The sequence below is a fragment of the Oncorhynchus nerka genome, linkage group LG8, assembly GCF_034236695.1.
Source record: "Oncorhynchus nerka isolate Pitt River linkage group LG8, Oner_Uvic_2.0, whole genome shotgun sequence".
Classification (NCBI taxonomy): Eukaryota; Metazoa; Chordata; class Actinopteri; order Salmoniformes; family Salmonidae; genus Oncorhynchus; species Oncorhynchus nerka.
In genome coordinates, this window is record NC_088403.1 from 53930682 (window position 1) to 53950952 (window position 20271).

At 43.3% G+C, this 20271-nt stretch overlaps 1 protein-coding gene across 1 annotated transcript in view; it reads left to right on the forward strand.

Moving 5' to 3' along the window:
- LOC115133563 (nuclear factor 1 B-type-like) overlaps positions 1-20271 on the forward strand; it is a 105667-nt gene that overhangs the window by 57441 nt on the left and 27955 nt on the right. The window contains 7 exon segments of the mRNA XM_029666945.2: positions 4085-4153; positions 6343-6463; positions 6834-6952; positions 14568-14699; positions 15318-15378; positions 15380-15500; positions 17707-17848. Of these exon segments, the coding sequence (XP_029522805.2) occupies positions 4085-4153; positions 6343-6463; positions 6834-6952; positions 14568-14699; positions 15318-15378; positions 15380-15500; positions 17707-17848 (765 nt within the window).

The window sequence follows — 20271 nt, forward strand, 5'->3', positions numbered from 1 at the left end:
GAGAAGGTGGCAAAGAGCTTCCTAGGGTTAGAGGCAGATGCTTGGAATTTAGAGTGGTAGAAAGTGGCTTTAGCAGCAGAGACAGAGGAGGAAAATGTAGAGAGGGAGTGAAAGGATGCCAGGTCCGCAGGGAGGCGAGTTTTCCTCCATTTCCGCTCGGCTGCCCGGAGCCCTGTTCTGTGAGCTCGCAATGAGTCGTCGAGCCACGGAGCGGGAGGGAGGACCGAGCCGGCCTGGAGGATAGGGGACATAGAGAGTCAAAGGATGCAGAAAGGGAGGAGAGGAGGGTTGAGGAGGCAGAATCAGGAGATAGGTTGGAGAAGGTTTGAGCAGAGGGAAGAGATGATAGGATGGAAGAGGAGAGAGTAGCGGGGAGAGAGAGAAGAAGGTTGGGACGGCGCGATACCATCCGAGTAGGGGCAGTGTGGGAAGTGTTGGATGAGAGCGAGAGGGAAAAGGATACAAGGTAGTGGTCGGAGACTTGGAGGGAGTTGCAATGAGGTTAGTGGAAGAACAGCATCTAGTAAAGATGAGGTCGAGCGTATTGCCTGCCTTGTGAGTAGGGGGAAGGTGAGAGGGTGAGGTCAAAAGAGGAGAGGAGTGGAAAGAAGGAGGCAGAGAGGAATGAGTCAAAGGTAGACGTGGGGAGGTTAAAGTCGCCCAGAACTGTGAGAGGTGAGCCGTCCTCAGGAAAGGAGCTTATCAAGGCATCAAGCTCATTGATGAACTCTCCGAGGGAACCTGGAGGGCGATAAATGATAAGGATGTTAAGCTTGAAAGGGCTGGTAACTGTGACAGCATGGAATTCAAAGGAGGCGATAGACAGATGGGTAAGGGGAGAAAGAGAGAATGACCACTTGGGAGAGATGAGGATCCCGGTGCCACCACCCCGCTGACCAGAAGCTCTCGGGGTGTGCGAGAGCACGTGGGCGGACGAAGAGAGAGCAGTAGGAGTAGCGGTGTTGTCTGTGGTGATCCATGTTTCCGTCAGTGCCAAGAAGTCGAGGGACTGGAGGGAGGCATAGGCTGAGATGAACTCTGCCTTGTTGGCCGCAGATCGGCAGTTCCAGAGGCTACCGGAGACCTGGAACTCCACGTGGGTCGTGCGCGCTGGGACCACCAGATTAGGGTGGCCGCGGCCATGCGGTGTGGAGCGTTTGTATGGTCTGTGCAGAGAGGAGAGAACAGGGATAGACAGACACATAGTTGACAGGCTAGAGAAGAGGCTACGCTAATGCAGAGGAGATTGGAATGACAAGTGGACTACACGTCTCGAATGTTCAGAAAGTTAAGCTTACGTAGCAAGAATCTAATTGACTAAAATGATTAAAATGATACAGTACTGCTGAGGTAGGCTAGCTGCGTTGTTGACACTACCCTAATCAAGTCGTTCCGTTGAGTGTGAAGTTTCTACAATGCTGCTATTCGGGGCTAGCTGGCTAGCTAGCAGTGTTGGTTACGTTACGTTGCGTTAGGAGAACGACAATAGCTGGCTAGCTAACCTAGAAAATCGCTCTAGACTACACAATTATCTTTGAAACAAAGACGGCTATGTAGCTAGCTATGTAGCTAGCTACGATCAAACAAATCACACCGTTGGGACTGTAATGAAATGAAATGAAAATGTGATACTACCTGTGGAGCGAAGCGGAATGCGACCGGAATGCGAAAGTTCTATTCAGTAGACGTTGGCTGGCTGTTGGCTAGCTAGGAGTGTCTCCTACGTTAAGGACGACAAAATAGCTGGCTAGCTAACCTCGGTAAATTAAGATAATCACTCTAAGACTACACACTCTAAACTACACAATTATCTTGGATACGAAGACAGCAAAGACAACTATGTAGCTAGCTAATACTACACTAATCAAGTCGTTCAGTTGAGTGTGATAGTTACTACAGTGCTACGGTAGCAGGTGAACGTATGCTAGCTGGCTAGCTGCTAGGCAGATAGTTGAGTGATAGTTACTACAGTGCTACGGTAGGAGGAGCACGAAAAATACTAATAACGCAATTATCACTCTAAGACTCCACGCTCTAAACTACACAATTATCTTGGATACGAAGACAGCAAAGACAACTATGTAGCTAGCTAACACTACACTAATCAAGTCGTTCAGTTGAGTGTGATAGTTACTACAGTGCTACGGTAGACGGTGAACGTGTTGGGCAGATAGGAGGACGACGAAATACGATAATTACGCAATTATCTTTGATACAACGACGGCTATGTAGCTAGCTAAGAAGAAATTGCTAAGATTAGACAAATCAGACCGTTGTACTATAATGAAATGTAATGAAATGTAATGAAAAAGTTATACAACCTGCAGACCGAAGGAGACCGAAGCGGTCTCTCAGCAGACAGAGTTCAGAAGCTTGGCCCATTTCTCCTGACAGAGCTGGTGTAACTGAGTCAGGTTGGTAGGCCTCCTTGCTCGCACACGTTTTTTCAGTTCTGCCCACAAATGTTCTATAGGATTGAGGTCAGGGCTTTGTGATGGCCACTCCAATACCTTAACTTTGTTGTCCTTCAGCCATTTTGCCACAACTTTGGAAGTATGCTTGGGGTCATTGTCGATTTGGAAGACCCATTTGGAAGACCCATTTAACTTCCTGACTGATGTCTTGAGGTGTTGCTTCAATATATCCACATAATTTTCCATCCTCATGATGCCCTCTATTTTGTGAAGTGCATCAGCTCCTCCTGCAGCAAAGCACCCCCACAATATGATGCTGCCACCCCTGTGCCTCACGGTTGGGATGGTCACTATGGCCAAACAGTTCTATTTTTGTTTCATCAGACCAGAGAACATTTCTCCAAAAAGTACGATCTTTGTCCCCATGTGCAATTGCAAACTGTAGTCTGGCTTTTTTATGGTGGTTTTGGAGCAGTGGTTTCTTCCTTGCTGAGCGGCCTTTCAGGTTATGTCGATATAGGACTTGTTTTACTGTGGATATAGATACTTTTGTACCTGTTTCCTCCAGATCTTCACAAGGTTGTTCTGGGATTGATTTGCACTTTTCGCACCAAAGTATTTTAGGACAGAACGCATCTCCTTCCTGAGCGGTATGACGGCTGCGTGATCCCAAGTTGTTTATACTTGCATACCATTGTTTGTACAGATGAACATGGTACCTTCAGTCATTTGTAAATTGCTCCCAAGGATGAACCAGACTTGTGGAGGTCTACCATTTTTTCCCCCCGTGATGTCAAGCAAAGAGGCACTGAGTTTGATGGTAGGCTTTGAAATACATCCACAGGTACACCTCCAATTGACTCGAATGATGTCAATTAGCCTATCAGAATCTTCTAAAGCCATGACATCATTTTCTGGAATTGTCCTAGCTGTTTAAAGGCACAGTCAACTTAGTGTGTGTAAACTTTTGACACAATGAATAATAAGTTAAATAATCTGTCTGCAAACAATTGTTGGAAAAATGACTTGTGTCATGCACAAAGTAGATGTCCTAACCGACTTGCCAAAACTATAGTTTGTTAACAAGACATTTGTGGAGTGGATGAAAAATGAGTTTTAATGACTCCAACTTAAGTGTATGTAAACTTCAACTGTATATAAACAGCACAAACTGATCTGGGACCAGGCTTGACCGATTGGCTCTGGGATTTTTTTCTTACATTCTGGCCCCCATACATATTGCACTCCAAAGCCTCCATGTTTCAGTATTTTCAGTATTGACAGTATTCAGTCTGGAGCTGTGTTAATATAATAAATATTATATACAGCATTTAGCTTTTTATCTGTGCGTACATTTTACGTATGGGTGGCCCCTGGGAATCAAACCTACAATCCTGGTGATGCAAACGCCATGCTCTACCAACTGAGCTACAGAGAACCACCAGGTGGTGGGTCGATGAAGGATGCTCAGTTTTATTACAGAGATATTTTGGTCGAGAATTTTTGCTCGTCCCGTGTGCAGTAAGCAGGGAATCAAGTAATGATTTCTTACTTTATCACCAGCTTAAATCCTTATGAATGTAACTTCCTAGAACACAAAGCATATGGTTTAATGTTTTGATTGATATATTGTATTGATATATTGTCTATCTTTGTTTTTGTTTCTGCAGTTTACTTGGAAGACAGCTTCATCAAATCAGGAGTCTTCAGTGTTTCGGAGCTGGTGCGGGTGTCCAGAAGTAAGTACAGTACATTCATATATCATTTTACTCATTGTCGATTCAAAAAGAGTGATCTTTACGGTACAAACGCGGGAAAAACAGTCGAGCAAGCATTAGAACACAGTATGTGTGTGTCTACAGTAGACAGGTGTGTGTGTGTGTGTGTGCACGGGAGTGTGTGTTTGTATAGACTGCCCTTCTCAAAGATGATGACAGATGTTCTTTCAGATATCTCTCTCCACAGTTAGCTGAGGACAATGGTTCCCTCAGGCAGGATTTACCTGTACTGCTCAAGTGCTGTTGTGTCCTACACAGTGGTGGAAAAAGTAGCCAATTAGTCATACTTGAGAAAAATGAAAGATACCTTAATAGAAAAGGATTCAAGTAAAAGTAAAAGTCACCCAGTAAAATTCTACTTGAGTAAAAGTAAAAAAATATTTGGTTGAAAATATACTTAAAGTATCAAAAGTAAATGTAATTACTACATTATACTTAAGTTTCAAAAGTAAAAGTACATGTATTAATCATTTCAAATTCTTTATATTAAGCAAACCAGATTTTCTTGTTTTGAAAATGTATGGATAACCAGGGGCTCACTCCAATATTCAGACATAATTTGCAAATGAAGCATGTGTGTTTAGTGAGTCCGCCAGATCAGAGGCAGTAGGGATGACCAGGGATGTTATCTTGATAAGTGCCTGATTTGGAGCATTTTCCTGTCCTGCTAAGCAAGTAATGAGTACTTTTCGGTGTCAAGGAAAATGTATGGAGTACTAAGTACAATATTTTCTTAAGGAATATAGTGAAGAAAAAGTAAAAGTAATCAAACATATAAATAGTCAAGTAAAGTGTACAGTAGATACCCCCCAAAACTACTTAAGTAGTACTTTAAAATATTTTTATTTAAGTACTTTACACCACTGGTCCTACAACATACGGATGTTGTGTCCTGTATTCTAACATATTTTATCTGTTGTTTTTCGGATTACGGAGCAGGCCTTTAAACCAATTAAAAATCAGTGAGTGCTGCGGTTCTGCAGTTCTTAAATGCAAATTCAAATGAATGAAAGAAAAAAACAGTAACAGGTGTTCTAGCATCATTGTTATTTCGTGCTGGGCATTGTTAAGATTCAGAAGTCAGGGGTCATATTTGCTTCAACATAGTTAAATTACTTGATGTCAGAGTGAGTGGCATGATACACAGTACGTTGAGAGAGAGAGAAGAGAGAGAGAGAGAGTCTCGTTGGTAGGGAATTAAAACACAAATGCCCATGGGAGAGAGGAACGCGCCACAGCTTGGTTAGGGGTAGTCAATGCCAGGGCTGCTGCAGGTTGCCAGTTCCAAGACTGCAATGCTGGGGTTGCCAGTTCTGAGGCTGCAATGCTGGGGTTGCCAGTTCTGAGGCTGCAATGCTGGGGTTGCCAGTTCCAAGACTGCAATGCTGGGGTTGCCAGTTCTGAGGCTGCAATGCTGGGGTTGCCAGTTCTGAGGCTGCAATGCTGGGTTTGCCAGTTCTGAGGCTGCAATGCTGGGGTTGCCAGTTCTGAGGCTGCAATGCTGGGGTTGCCAGTTCTGAGGCTGTGGTGAACCTCAGACCACAACAGAGGCCACCACACACTCCAGACTCCCGTCGAGTCCAGACCATCCTAGCAACCCACACACTCACAGGGCTCCCTTCGCAAGTGTCAGTTTCAAGAGAGGAAGGAGTGTTTACAGAGTGCCCTGGTAAACAATCAGCTGTCCTCCCAGAAACAATATCCCTCCCCCACGGCCATCAACCACAGGGAGAAAAAAAAGTCTAATTTCACACAGTGATGGTGGGCTGTGGTACTCAAAGCATATCACACATACAACCACCATGAAAGTGAACTTCAGTGCACTTATTGATATGTGCTTGACCAATTACAATACGTAGGAACTAATCAGATGCCTGGTGGGTGTGGCTTAGTTCACGAGTTTGCAGTGTGCTGGTGGAATGCAAAATGATGTTCAATCATTCTATTTAAAAAAAGAAGAAGTATTGAACCTTTATTTAACATGTGAGTGGGGATCATGTACACTGAGATCCTTTTCATGAAGTTGTTGACCAAGTTCAAGGTCACATCACATCAGAAGCCTATCAAAGCTTCAGCAGCCAACCAATCAGCATGCTAGTGACCAGGAAGTGTCCAACCTGTACCTCTCTGTTCCTCTCCTTCCTCTCTAGCGCCCATCACCCAGGGGGCAGGGGTGAACTTCTCCATGGCCGACATGCCTAGTCAGCCGTACTACCATGACCTGAACTCCAGTGTGGGCCTCCATCGCTCCCTCTCCTCCCCGCCTGGCAGGTCAGTCTACTGCAGGACTCTACCCTACACCCTCTCTCTTTCTCATGCATCACATGGGAACCTTTTGTCACACATTGACCGCTGAACTTTGAACGAGATGCAGGGGGGATTGGGGGGAATGTAAAACTGATTTCAGTTTAGTGCCTCGGGGGATAAATGTATAGTCTTACTCTGTCATTTATATTATAGCTTTGCGTCCATATTTGGCTGTTTGTTCTAGTTCAATTCTGTTTACACTCACGCATCTGGATAATACATCATCAGTCAACATACGATACAGGTACTTTTGTTTTACAACATCACTGGCTGTGATAATGGATCAAAGCAAATATACATATGTTGTGACTCATAATTTCGCCTCCTCCTTCAGTAAACGGCCCAAGACCCTCAACATAGAGGAGAGTATGGAGACCAGTCCCACTGGCCCTGACTTCTATTCCTCACCTAGCTCCCCAGCTAGTGGCAGCAGGACCTGGCACGAGAGAGAAGGTGAGAGGGGAGGTGTGTGTATGTGTGTGTGACACTGTAGGAGGTTTACAGAAGCTGCACGGGGAATGTTTTCAATAGCAAGGTTCTAGATTCCTAAATCGGAAAAACGGAATGTTCTCAAAACAGAACACTTCAAGATAATTGACTATTCTAGGTTGGGGGAACATAATCCCTAATCTACCAAAATTTCTGCATTGTAGGAATTAATAATCAGACATTATTACTGCAGCTAAGCAAATATCATTCCCTCAGAAATACAATACAATGAAATACAATACAATTCAATTCAATACAGATGACACATTATTCAATATCTGTCCTGACTCTTTGTGGAGCAGAAGCAGCCCCACCATAATCTGTGGTGGGTCATGTAGGCTACACACAACACAGTCTCAGTGTCACTCTCCGACTGTCAAGATGTTCCCAATGTTATCATTGCCCCTCGACTCCACAGCGAGCGCTTACAGTATGTGGATAAAGTTATATATATATATATATATATATATATATACCTTGTTCCCTCGATGTGTCATCTTGGCTGTTGATGTAATGACACGTGATAACATGCTAGCCTCAGGTCAGACCGCAAACACCAAACCTTATGATTACATTGTCATAAAAGGCTACATGCTAAATATATGCAAATACTCTGTCATAAACCAAGATCAATAGGGATGGATTGTTTTTCCCCCCGCTGTGATTTACAGTAAAACATTCAATGAGCTAAGCTTAAAGGGGCAATCAGCAGTTGCTACATCCATTTTTATGTTTACATTCATGATGTATACCCATTAATTCTCAAAGGATATAACTTATACAGTAGGTACCTCCTTAGCTTAATTCAACTGTCGTACCCCTTCAGAACCCAAAATATAAACTTGTTTTACTCATTTTAACTGCACATTTTAGATTGGCGTATTATTGTCCCCAGCACAACGTGCATCTCTGTAATGATTATTCTGTTTAATCAGCTTCTTGATATACCAAACCTGCAGGTGGATGGATTATCTTGGCAAAGGAGAAATGCTCACTAACAGGGATGTAAACAAATTTGGGCAGATCATTTGAGAGAAATAAGCTGTTTGTTCAATGGAACATTTCTGGGTTCTTTTATTTCAGCTCATGAAACATGGGACCAACACATTCCATGTTGCGTTTATATTTTGGCAGTGTAGTTCTTTTCCGAATGCTTTGAAAAAACATGCTTGTGAGTAATGGTATCCTTGACAGGAAATCAAGCTCTATTTAATGAGTGAACTCATAAGAACACCCCCCTGTTGATACTGTAAACTGGTTTGGAAGGTTGTTGAGTTCTCTGATCATTTGGTCGCTTCCTTATTGCTTCCTGTTTTCTCACAAAGAGTTGCAGTGTTGAAGCGAAACGAGTGGGATTTTCGGTGTGGTAGCGATTCTATTGTGGAATGAAGTTGTTGCACCAATGAAAGTGAGCATTATAGTCCTGGATGGCGCAGCGGTCAAAAGCATTACACCGCAGCGCTGAGGAGCCACTACAGCTTGAGGTTCGATCCCAGGCTGTGTCACAACCGGCCGTGGCCGGGAGCCCATAGGACGTTGCACAATTGGCCCTGCACCATCCGGGGTAGGGGAGGGTTTGGCCGGTGGACTCATCGTGCTCTAGCGACTCCTTGTGACATGGCCGGGCGCCTGCAAGCTGATTCCGGTCGTCAGTCGAACAGTGTTTCCTCCGACACATTGGTGTGGCTGACATCCGGGTTAAGCGAGAAGTGTGTTTCAGAGGACGCATGACTCGAACTTCGCCTCTCCTGAGTCCATTGAGGAGTTGCAAGATGAGCCAAGAGACCTAATTCAGGGAGAAAATGGGATTAAAAAATATGCTTGTGGCCAGACTACCCTGAACACACCTGTTCAGGGTTTGGCCTGGTTAGTACTGGGATGGGAGCCCGCCTGGGAATACCAGGTGCCGGGAAAAAAAGTGAGAATGAGAAAATGCTAGTGGGAGTTGTAGCAATTGTGGCCGTGAGCAGACTTTATTTATAAACTTGTTGTGTTGTTAGGCTGCGAGAGTGAAGGGGTTATGCTAGGGTGAACAGGTGTGTGTGTGCATATCCAGGAACATGTTTGTGTGTCAGAGGGAGAAAGAGAGAGAGAGAGAGAGAGAGAGAGAACGATGGGCAGGCAGGTGCGGCGGTCTCCCGTTTGAAACCGACTCGGATAAGAAGCTAGGTCTCAGAGGAGCTGTCTGACTCAACAGGTGGCAAGCCCAGTTGGCGGGCCGTCCCACGCCTAGCCTTGATAACGCCACTATAGTGACAGGCAGCAAGCAGGAGAGAGAGGGAGGGAGAAAGAGAGAGAGAGAGAGAGAGAGAGAGAGAGAGAGAGAGAGAAAAGGTGTGTGTGTGATCCTCCAGGGAGGGGTGTACAGTATGTCTCATTACCTGGTCTCGTGGTGCAGGGCAGAGCCCATAGCGTTTTTAATTAAGCCCTCACTGTCCTGTATTTCCGGATTGTTCTCCCCCAACACACACACAGACACACTACCCTTAAGCCCTAGGGTTGGAAGGGAGAGGGACGCCTCTCGTCTCACTACACTACGACAGATAAACGCATAGAGTACAGAAGGTTCCAACATCCAACGGAGTTGTTTTTTCCTCCCTCGCTTCTTTAAACGATCTTTCTATGGGATTTGATCTAGTTCTTTCCCTTCCTTCTCATGCTGTTTTCCCAGCTAACACATAACGTTCTGAGAAACATATGTTTCTTAGATCTTGGTGAGAGCGTGGTTGTCCTATGGTTATTTTGCATACAACTTTCCCGCAACTTTCTGGGAACAGTGCAGGATACCCAGCTAGCACATAACGTTCTGAGAACCATACGTTTCACAGGGATGCTGGCCCAGGGCTTCCCACAGTTGTGTCAAGTTGGCTGGATGTCCTTTGGGTGGTGGACCATTCTTGGTACACACAGGAAACTGTTGAGTGTGGAAAACCCCAGCATCGTTGCATTCTTGAAACAAACTAGTGTGCCTGGCACCTACTACCATACCCCGTTCAAAGGCACATAAATATTTTGTCTTGCATCCTCTGTATGACACACATATACAATCCATGTCTCAATTGTCTAAAGGCTTAAAAATCCTTATTTAATGCAATTGCTGTATCAGATTTCAAAAAAACTTTACGTAAAAAGCATAATCTGAGAACAGCGCTCAGAGCCCAATCCAGCCAAAGAAATATCTGCCATTTTGGAGTCAACAGAAGTTAGAAATAACACCATAAATATTCACTTACCTTTGATGATCTTCATCAGAAGGCACTCCCAGGAATCCCAGTTCGACAATAAATTACTGATTTGTTCCATAAAGTTCCATAAAGTCTATAATTTATGTCCAAATAGCCACTTGTTGTTAGCGTGTTCAGCCCAGTAATCCATCTTCATGAGGCGCAGGCACTTCGTCCAGACAAAAACTCAAAAAGTTCAGTTACAGCCCTTTAGAAACATGTCAAACGATGTATGGAATCTATCTTTAGGCTGTTTTTAACCTGTAGTGACACCCCATCCCGTGAACGGGACCGTTGTCATCATCTGACACTAATTAGCATAACGCAACGGACATAAATCTTCCTAGAAAATCTTCATATTCATGAAAATCACAAGTGATATATATTGGAACACAGCTTAGCCTTTTGTTAATCACCCTGTCATCTCAGATTTTCAAAATATGCTTTACAGCCAACGCTAGACAAGCATTTGTGTAAGTTTATCATAGCCTAGCATAGCATTATGCCTTGCTAGCAGCAGGCAATCTTGTCACGGAAATCAGAAAAGCAATCAAATGAAATCGTTAACCTTTGATAAACTTCGGATGTTTTCACTCACGAGACTCCCAGGTAGACAGCCAAAGTATATTTTTTCTCAAAATATTATTTTGGTAGGCGAAATAGCTCCATTTGTTCTTCACATTTGGCTGAGAAATCGCCCGGAAATTGCGGTCACCACAATGCCGAAAAATATTCCAAATTAGCTCCATAATATCGACAGAAACATGGCAAACGTTGTTTAGAATCCATCCTCAAGGTGTTTTTCTAATATCTATTCGATAATATATCCGTTGGGACAATTCGTTTTTCACTAGGACCGATTGGAGTAATGGCTACCTCTGTATTTTACGCGAGAATCTCTCTCGGAGCCACCATGTGACCACTTATGCAATGTGGCCGCCTACGGCTATTCTTCAACAGAAATGCGTAAAACTACGTCACAATGCTGTAGACACCTTGGGGAATACGTAGAAAGCGTAAGCTCGTTGATGGTACATTCAGAGCTGAATAGGGAGTCATTGGAACGCAGCTCTTTCAAAACCTGGGGCACTTCCGGATTGGATTTGTCTCAGGCTTTCGCCTGCAACATCAGTTCTGTTATACTCACAGACAATATCTTTACAGTTTTGGAAACGTTAGAGTGTTTTCTATCCAAAGCTGTCAATTATATGCATATTCTAGCATCTTTTCCTGACAAAATATCCCGTTTAAAACGGGAACGTTTTTTTTTCCAAAAATGAAAATACTGCCCCCTAACCCCAAGAGGTTGCAGAAAACATCAATAATGTTCCAACCGGAGAATTCCTATGTCTGAAGAAAAGCACTAGAACGAGAGGTAACTCTGTCGGGAGCGCGCATCACGAGCCTGAGACACTCTGTCAGACCACTGACTCAAATAGATCTCATGAGCCCCTCCTTTATAGTAGAATCCTCATTCAAGTTTCTAAAGACGGTTGACATCTAGTGGAAGCCGTCGGAAGTGCAACTTTATCCCACACATGTCCCACTCTGTATTCGGTAGGCCAAGCTTTGAAAAACTACAAACCTCAGATGTCCCACTTCCTGGTTGGATTTTTCTCAGGTTTTCGCCTGAGTTCTGTTATACTCACAGACATCATTCAAACAGTTTTAGAAACTTCAGAGTGTTTTCAATACTAATAATAATATGCATCTGGGACAGAGTAGGAGGCAGTTCACTCTGGGCACACTATTCATCCAAAAGTGAAAATGCTGCCCCCGATCCCAAAAGAGTTAACCCGTCTCATCCCCTTTATCTACACTGATGGTGGATTTAACAGGTTAAATCAATAAGGGATTCTAGCTTTCTGGGGCGGCAGGGTAGCCTAGTGGTTAGAGCGTTGGACTAGTAACCGGAAGGTTGCAAGTTCAATTCCCAGAGCTGACAAATCTGTCGTTCTGCCCCTGAACAAGCAGTTAACCCACTGTTCTTAGGCCGTCATTGAAAGTAAGAATTTGTAGTTAAATAAAGGTAAAATTAAAATAAAATAAAAATCAATCTACTGTATGTCATGGAAAGAGCTGGTGTTCCTAATGTTTTGTACACACACTGTATGTATCTCTGATGGGAATTTCGGTACTTCAGTATAACGTTTTCTGCAGGTTTCCTGATGGTTCTATTTAAATTAATGTTCTCAGAATGTTCAGAAAATGTCCACGTTCGAAGAATATTATTTAAAAACATACACATTCTGTTCTCAGCGTAAACAAAACTCTCTCTATCCTCTAGCTTGTTAAGTGTGTTCGGTTGTTTTGGCCACCCCCACTAATTGGCCACACTAGATCTTAGTGAGTGCTTGTTTGAATAGACTAAAATTAGCAGCTTTGTATGAGTTAATAAAACATGGCATGCGGCCTCCATTCTGGTGGTGCAGTGGACTAATTCCATTGATAGAGAACAGAAGATCATAGGTTCGAATCATGATTCATGCCTAAGCAAATTAATTTCCAAGTGTCCTATCTGTGCTTGGAGTTCAAAACAGTTAACCTAAACTAAGCTAGCAGTGTGATTAAAAGTCTTACTGAAACATGTTCTCAGGACATTATTTAATCATTTATAATAATAATAGTTAATAACCTATAACTTCCATTCTCAGAACATTAGTAAAATCTCCTAGGAAAACTTTAGGGAACCATAGTAAAACGTTCTCAGAACCTCCCTGCAACCTAAACATGTGTATTCCCAGAACAGGCTACGTTTCAGTTTTACCGGTCTGAAAACGTATGGCAGAACCAATGGGAAACCAAAAACGTACGTTCTCGCAACTTCCAAGAAACCAAATGTGCTAGCTGGTTTTTGTTTATACCTTACAGTATCGGGTTAACGCATGCTGATATGTTACGGCTAGGGAGAAGAGGAGAGGGCAGAAAATTCACGAGAGAACGATTACTCTGTAAAGAGGGAATCAAAAAAGAAGTGGATTGATATTAAACCCATATGAGGCCGTCCAAAGTGCCAATTAGTCATTTATTTTCCATGGCTAGCCCGACGAAACCCTTTTACACTGCAAGGAATAGGTGTAATTCCGTCATGCTTTTTGTCCTCTAAAGTAAAACTCTCTGAAATGGCTTTTACTGTACAGTTGTGGAATTATGTACGCCTAGCCGTTCCCCTTACATTTTGATGACAAACAGCTGTTAGCACTGAAGAAGATATCAGTTCTTCATATCGAATGCTCCGACGAAATCTGCAGTCTTTAGTTAATTCTGTCTCCTCATACTAACCCGGTGGTGTATTTAACAGCTAGATACACATAGATTCATAGCCCTTTTGTCGGTCTGGGACACCCTGGCATGAGCACGCCCTAGCTTACTCTCTAATTTTTTAGGAGTGGAACACGAGATAACACTAACAGATTGAAATCATTTTGACATGTAAAAATGTGTTGTTCTAGGTGGATTCTATGATTTTATAATGGTCAGTTCCCAGACCAGAGTGATTTTTTTATTTTTTATTCCTCTCTTGCTCATTTTGAGTAGTTGCAACACAGTAACTGTTTACTACACACAATTCTGTTGATGTTGTTCTGAATCATAGGACTTTCTCCATAAATGTCCATCGTGTAATTATGTCAATTTAGGAAAGGTCAAGAAGATATTTTTGAGAACGTTACACCACATAAGAACAAGTCAAAACCATAGTAAAATAGCCTAAAAGGATTTTGACTTGTTAAAGAAAAGAAAAAGACAAATGCATCCATCTTGTCTGAGGTATAGCTCATGTTGATTAAAAAAAAGCTATAAGGACTTAAGCTGCTTCCTTTACACATTTCAGAGTGGGGAAATTCCCTGGATTTCTGAGGCCTTTGTCCCTCTCCTGGTTTGGGATGAGTCACCTTCCCCTCCTCAGGTGGATTCATCCCTATTGTGGGAACAGAGAGGGACTAGAGCCCATGTGGGGAGGGAGGGAGGGAGGGAGGGAGGGAGGGAGGGAGGGAGGCAGGGAGGGAGGGAGGGAGAGAATCTATGCAGGTAATTAGAGAGTAGGAGACACATGGTCTGAGGTCTGAGACGTGGGAATATAAAGGTCTTGTGACAGGCCCTGGGAGGGACAATAAGCCCTGCTGGGAAAACCGCTACTGTCACAGAACATTAGGTCTTAGAGTCCACTCTGTTCCATGTTCAGTTCTGTTGTCATACCTTGCATAAGGACATTGGGAAACATGTCAAAAGAGTAGAATTACAGTGATGGCAAGCATATACAGTCGATGCCATCACATGCACAAAATCAGAGTATGTTTGAAAGACGTCACAGGAGGTAACCCCCTGACCACATGTGCATGTGTCTTCTCCTTCAGACCTGTCGTCTCCCACCATGAAGAAGCCCGAGAAGCCTCTCTTCAGCCCCACCTCCCCGCAGGATTCCTCACCCAGACTGAGCACTTTCCCCCAGCACCACCACCCCGGACTCACAGGCATTGGACACAGTGGTGAGTAGGCTAAGGACCTGTACTAAGTCTAGACATGCTCACTCAGTGACCTACAGTGACCTCTACAAGAAAGTGATTGTACTGAATTTGTTTTTTTGTGATGCATCCACCTCACCCTGCCCCCAAAACTCATTTGAATTAGTTGGGATTGTAATGTGTAAAGTTTTGGTTTTCCATGAGTGTATTGTTTTATAGTTTGTTTCTCTCTCCTTCTCTCCCTCTCTGAATGTGTCTCTGTCTATCCCCTCGTTTCTCTTTTTCTGTTTCTCCCTCTCTCTGTTTCTCTCTCTCTCTGTTTCTCTGTTTCTCTCTCTCTCTCTCTCTCTCTCTCTATCTCTCTTTCTCTGTTTCTCTCTCTCTCTCTCTCTCTCTCTCTCTCTTTCTCTGTTTCTCTCTCTCTCTGTTTCCCTTTTTCTGTTTTCTCCCTCTCTCTGTTTCTCTCTCTCTCTGTTTCTCTGTTTCTCTCTCTCTCTCTCTCTCTCTCTCTCTCTCTCTCTCTCTCTTTCTCTGTTTCTCTCTCTCTCTCTCTCTCTCTCTCTCTCTCTCTCTCTCTTTCTCTGTTTCTCTCTCTCTCTGTTTCCCTTTTTCTGTTTTCTCCCTCTCTCTTTTTCTCCTTAGTTATATCAACGAGGAGCCCTCCCCCCCCATTCCCCCTGCAGTTCTCTGCCTCTGCCATCCTCCCCCGCCCCGTCACCCTACTTCTCCCACCCCACCATCCGCTACCCGCCCCATCTCAACCCCCCTGACTCCCTGAAGAGCTACGTGTCCAGCTACGACCCGTCCAGCCCACAGACCAGCCAGGTGAGTGTGTGGTACCCCGGAGAGGAGGAGGGTTGGGCTCAGTTCCTGTTTCACTTCTTCTATTTACCAGAGGAATTGACTGTACACAATCTCTCTCTCCACAATAGGCCTAATTCTCTGACAGTGTTTGTGAACAGTGAAATTATTGAATGTGAAGTTTGGGAGTATTTCTGGCAAACTTTTTACGAAAAACAATTTGTTAACTACTGGAAGGACAACCTTGGCTCTGCAGTAGAACCCTTTTCAACGTGACGATTGAATCAAGTACCAATTTTTTACATTTTTTAAAATGTCATAATCAATTTAGTGTTCAATTTCCTCTGAAAAACCCACTGACAAATTGAAAAAGTTATTTCTAAAGGTCCCTGTGTATGCCCAAAATAATACCTGCCCCAACAACAATTTGTGCCCTTGACATTTTTACAACAATCAAATGTTGATCCTTAAATATTTTCACTCATTCCAATTTTGTGGCAATTGTAATATTTGTCCTTCACCTTGAGAAAAATAAATAATTCATTTGGTGCTGTATAACATTTGCCACTTGAGAACGTCTGGACAATTTCGGTGTTGATTGATAGGGAACTGTAAAGCTGTTATGAACATCCATCTGGAAGGGTCAACATAAAGCTCCTCGTTTCCCCACAGCATTTCAAGTAGGTTGAAATGAATGGTTGTGGCAAATATAGAATTTTGTGGCAAGTGCAGAATGAACTTTAGAGAGTCCTTAATACATTTTTTGTCAGTTAGCCTTCAATTCACTATTCTTTATAATCATAATCAGACTAGCTCAATCATTGCACATGGTGGCTTCACTGCACCACTCTTCCTGTGGTGCATTTGATTTGCACAGAATTGGATGGAAGGAGTTGACGCAGGATGTAAGATGCACTGGGTGACTCCTTAGCCAGGTTCTTAATCAAGTGTCAAGTTCCAACTCCCTCCATTCAAAATATGCTGCGGTTCAAATCTAAAGCACCTTTCTGGAATAAAAAAAAAAAATCCCTTTCTGCAATGACTGAATCCAGACCGAACTCTGAAATAAGTCCATTTTATAAATATCTATGGATAAGAGCTTCTTGATAAATGAGAACAACCCAAATGTGAAATATACACCGTAAAAATCACCAACTCAATATTCCAAAGAAAATTGCGCCTTTTTTATTCAAACTAATATGATTCCAGAGGCTCATAACACAGTATGTATCAGAAACGTCTGATAAACCGGTCAGAATACTTTATACATTGGGTACACACTTAACCCTTGTGTCACTGTGCAGAGAGAGAGTGACCGAGGCAGAAAGTGATGAGAGAGCCGTGAGATACTGTTGTGACCCCAGACAAAACCACAGGGAATATATAAGGTCGTAAATATTTGCCGTTGCCAGGGCCTCGGCTCTCTTTTGGCGGAATTACTGGCCCCTCTCCGTCATGGTGCTGGAAGGAGTGTGTGTTTTCCGAGGAGGGGGTCTCGGCAAACAACACAGCGCTTATAATCCCATGGACGGCAGCCAGAATGTTTTTATGCTGTAATGCAGATTATAATACACTCTAATTAAGCATTCTATTCATATGTTTAAGGAACCCTGTGGACACAAGTCTTTTACATAAAGACCTATTTGAGGTTTGAACTTGGGGCGCCACAGTGCCCAGTACACCACACACCGTCTCCTGCAGTCTGAAAGAGAATCTTCTCTCTCTCTCTCTCTCTCTCTCTCTCTCTCTCTCTCTCTCTCTCTCCCGCGCGCACTTTCTCTCTGTCTCTCCCTCTCTCTTTCAAGTGAGGGCAACATTTTCCTCACACTACAGAACTGTGCAAACAATACCATAAAACACATTTTATTTGGTAACTTTTCTTTAACAATGTCTTTGAGGAGGCAATTATTTACTGAAGTAAACAGAGTAAAAATGTGTTGTAGTATTTAAAACTCACCTTGGATATTGTAATGTTGAAAAACATTTGTCAAGTGACCGCAGGTAGCCTAGTGGTTAGAGCGTTGGGCCAGTAAGGAAAGGTTGCTAGATCGAATCCCAGAACTGACTAGGTAAAACTCTGTTGTTCTGCCCACTGTTCCTAGGCCGTCATTGTAAATAAGTGTTTGTTCTTAACTGACTTGCCTAGTTAAATAAAATAAAATAATAATAATAATAAAAGTAGTACAGGAGTTGTGTCACTAACTGCCTCCCCCCCCCCCCACACACACAGCCGAACAGCAGTAGCCAGGTGGGGAAGGTTCAGGGCCACTTCACCCCGGTCCTGGCCCCCTCTCCGCACCACGGCACAGTGCGACCTGTCTCCCTCTCCATGCCCGACACCAAGCCCATCACATCAGAAGGTGAGTACAACGGTGAGCTTCCTTTCCTTCTCTCTCTGGCACTGCAAAATCCCTCTGTCCATCACTACTGTACCACTACTACTATACCACTGCTACTGTACCACTACTACTATACCACAACTGTACCACTACTACTATACCACTACTACTGTACCACTGCTACTATACCACAACTGTACCACTACTACTATACCACAACTGTACCACTACTACTATACCACTACTACTGTACCACTGCTACTATACCACAACTGTACCACTACTACTATACCACAACTGTACCACTACTACTATACCACTACTGTACCACTGCTACAATACCACTTATACTGTACCACTACTGTACCACTACTACTGTACCACTTCTACTGTCCCACTACTGCTGTACCACTATTACTGTCCCACTACTGTACCACTACTACTGTACCACTACTACTATACCACTACTGTTATACCACTACTGTACCACTACTACAATATCACTACTACTGTACCACTACTACTATACCACTACTGCTGTATCACTACTACTCTACCACCTCTACTGTACCACTACTACTATACCACTACTACTATACCACTACTGTACCACTACTACTATACTATTACTTTACCACTACTACTGTACCACTACTGTACCACTACTTTACCACCACTACTACTGTCCCCCTACTGTACCACTACTACTGTACCACCTCTACTGTACCACTACTACTATACCACTACTGTTATACCACTACTGTACCACTACTACAATACCACTACTACTGTATCACTACTACTGTACCACTACTACTATACCACTACTGCTGTATCACCACTACTCTACCACCTCTACTGTACCACTACTACTATACCACTACTACTGTATCACTACTACTGTACCACTACTACTATACCACTACTGCTGTATCACCACTACTCTACCACCTCTACTGTACCACTACTACTATACCACTACTACTGTACCACTACTACAATACCACTACTACTGTATCACTACTACTGTACCACTACTACTATACCACTACTGCTGTATCACCACTACTCTACCACCGCTACTGTACCACTACTACTATACCACTACTGCTGTATCACTACTACTGTACCACTACTACTATACCACTACTAATGTACTACCTCTACTGTACCACTACGACTATACCACAACTGTACCACTACTACTATACCACTACTGCTGTATCACTACTACTGTCTCCCTACTGTACCACCTCTACTGTACCACTACTGCTGTATCACCACTACTCTACCACTACTACTATACCACAACTGTACCACTACTACTATACCACAACTGTACCACTACTACTATACCACTACTGTACCACTGCTATAATACCACTACTGTACCACCTCTACTGTACCACTACTACTATACCACTACTGCTGTATCACTTCTACTGTCCCACTACTACTGTACCACTACTGTACCACTACTACTGTACCATTACTACTATACCACTACTACTATACCACTACTGTACCACTACTACTATACCACTACTACTGTACCACTACTACTGTACTACCTCTACTGTACCACTACGACTATACCACAAATGTACCACTACTACTATACCACTACTGCTGTATCACTACTACTATACCACTACTGTACCAATACTACTATACCACTACTACTGTACCACTACTACTATACCACTACTACTGTACCACTACTACTGTACCACCTCTACTGTACCACTACTACTATACCACAACTGTACCACTTCTACTATACCACTACTGCTGTATCACTACTACTATACCTCTACTGTACCACTACTACTATACCACTACTACTATACCACTACTACTGTACCACCTCTACTGTACCACTACTACTATACCACTACTGCTGTATCACTACTACTCTACCACCACTACTGTACCACTACGACTATACCACTACTGCTGTACCACTACTAAAATACCACTACTACTATACCACTACTGCTGTACCACTACTACAATACCACTACCTCTATACCACTACTGCTGTATCACTACTACTCTACCACCACAACTGTACCACTACTACTGTACCACTACCACTATACCACTACTACTGTACCACTACTGCTGTACCACTACTGCTGTATCACCACTACTCTACCACCTTTACTGTACCACTACTACTATACCACTACTACTGTATCACTACTACTGTACCACTACTACTATACCACTACTGCTGTATCACCACTACTCTACCACCTCTACTGTACCACTACTACTGTACCACTACTACTATACCGCTACTGCTGTACCACTACTACAATACCACTACTACTGTATCACTACTACTGTACCTCTACTACTATACCGCTACTGCTGTACCACTACTACAATACCACTACTACTGTATCACTACTACTGTACCACTACTACTATACCACTACTGCTGTATCACC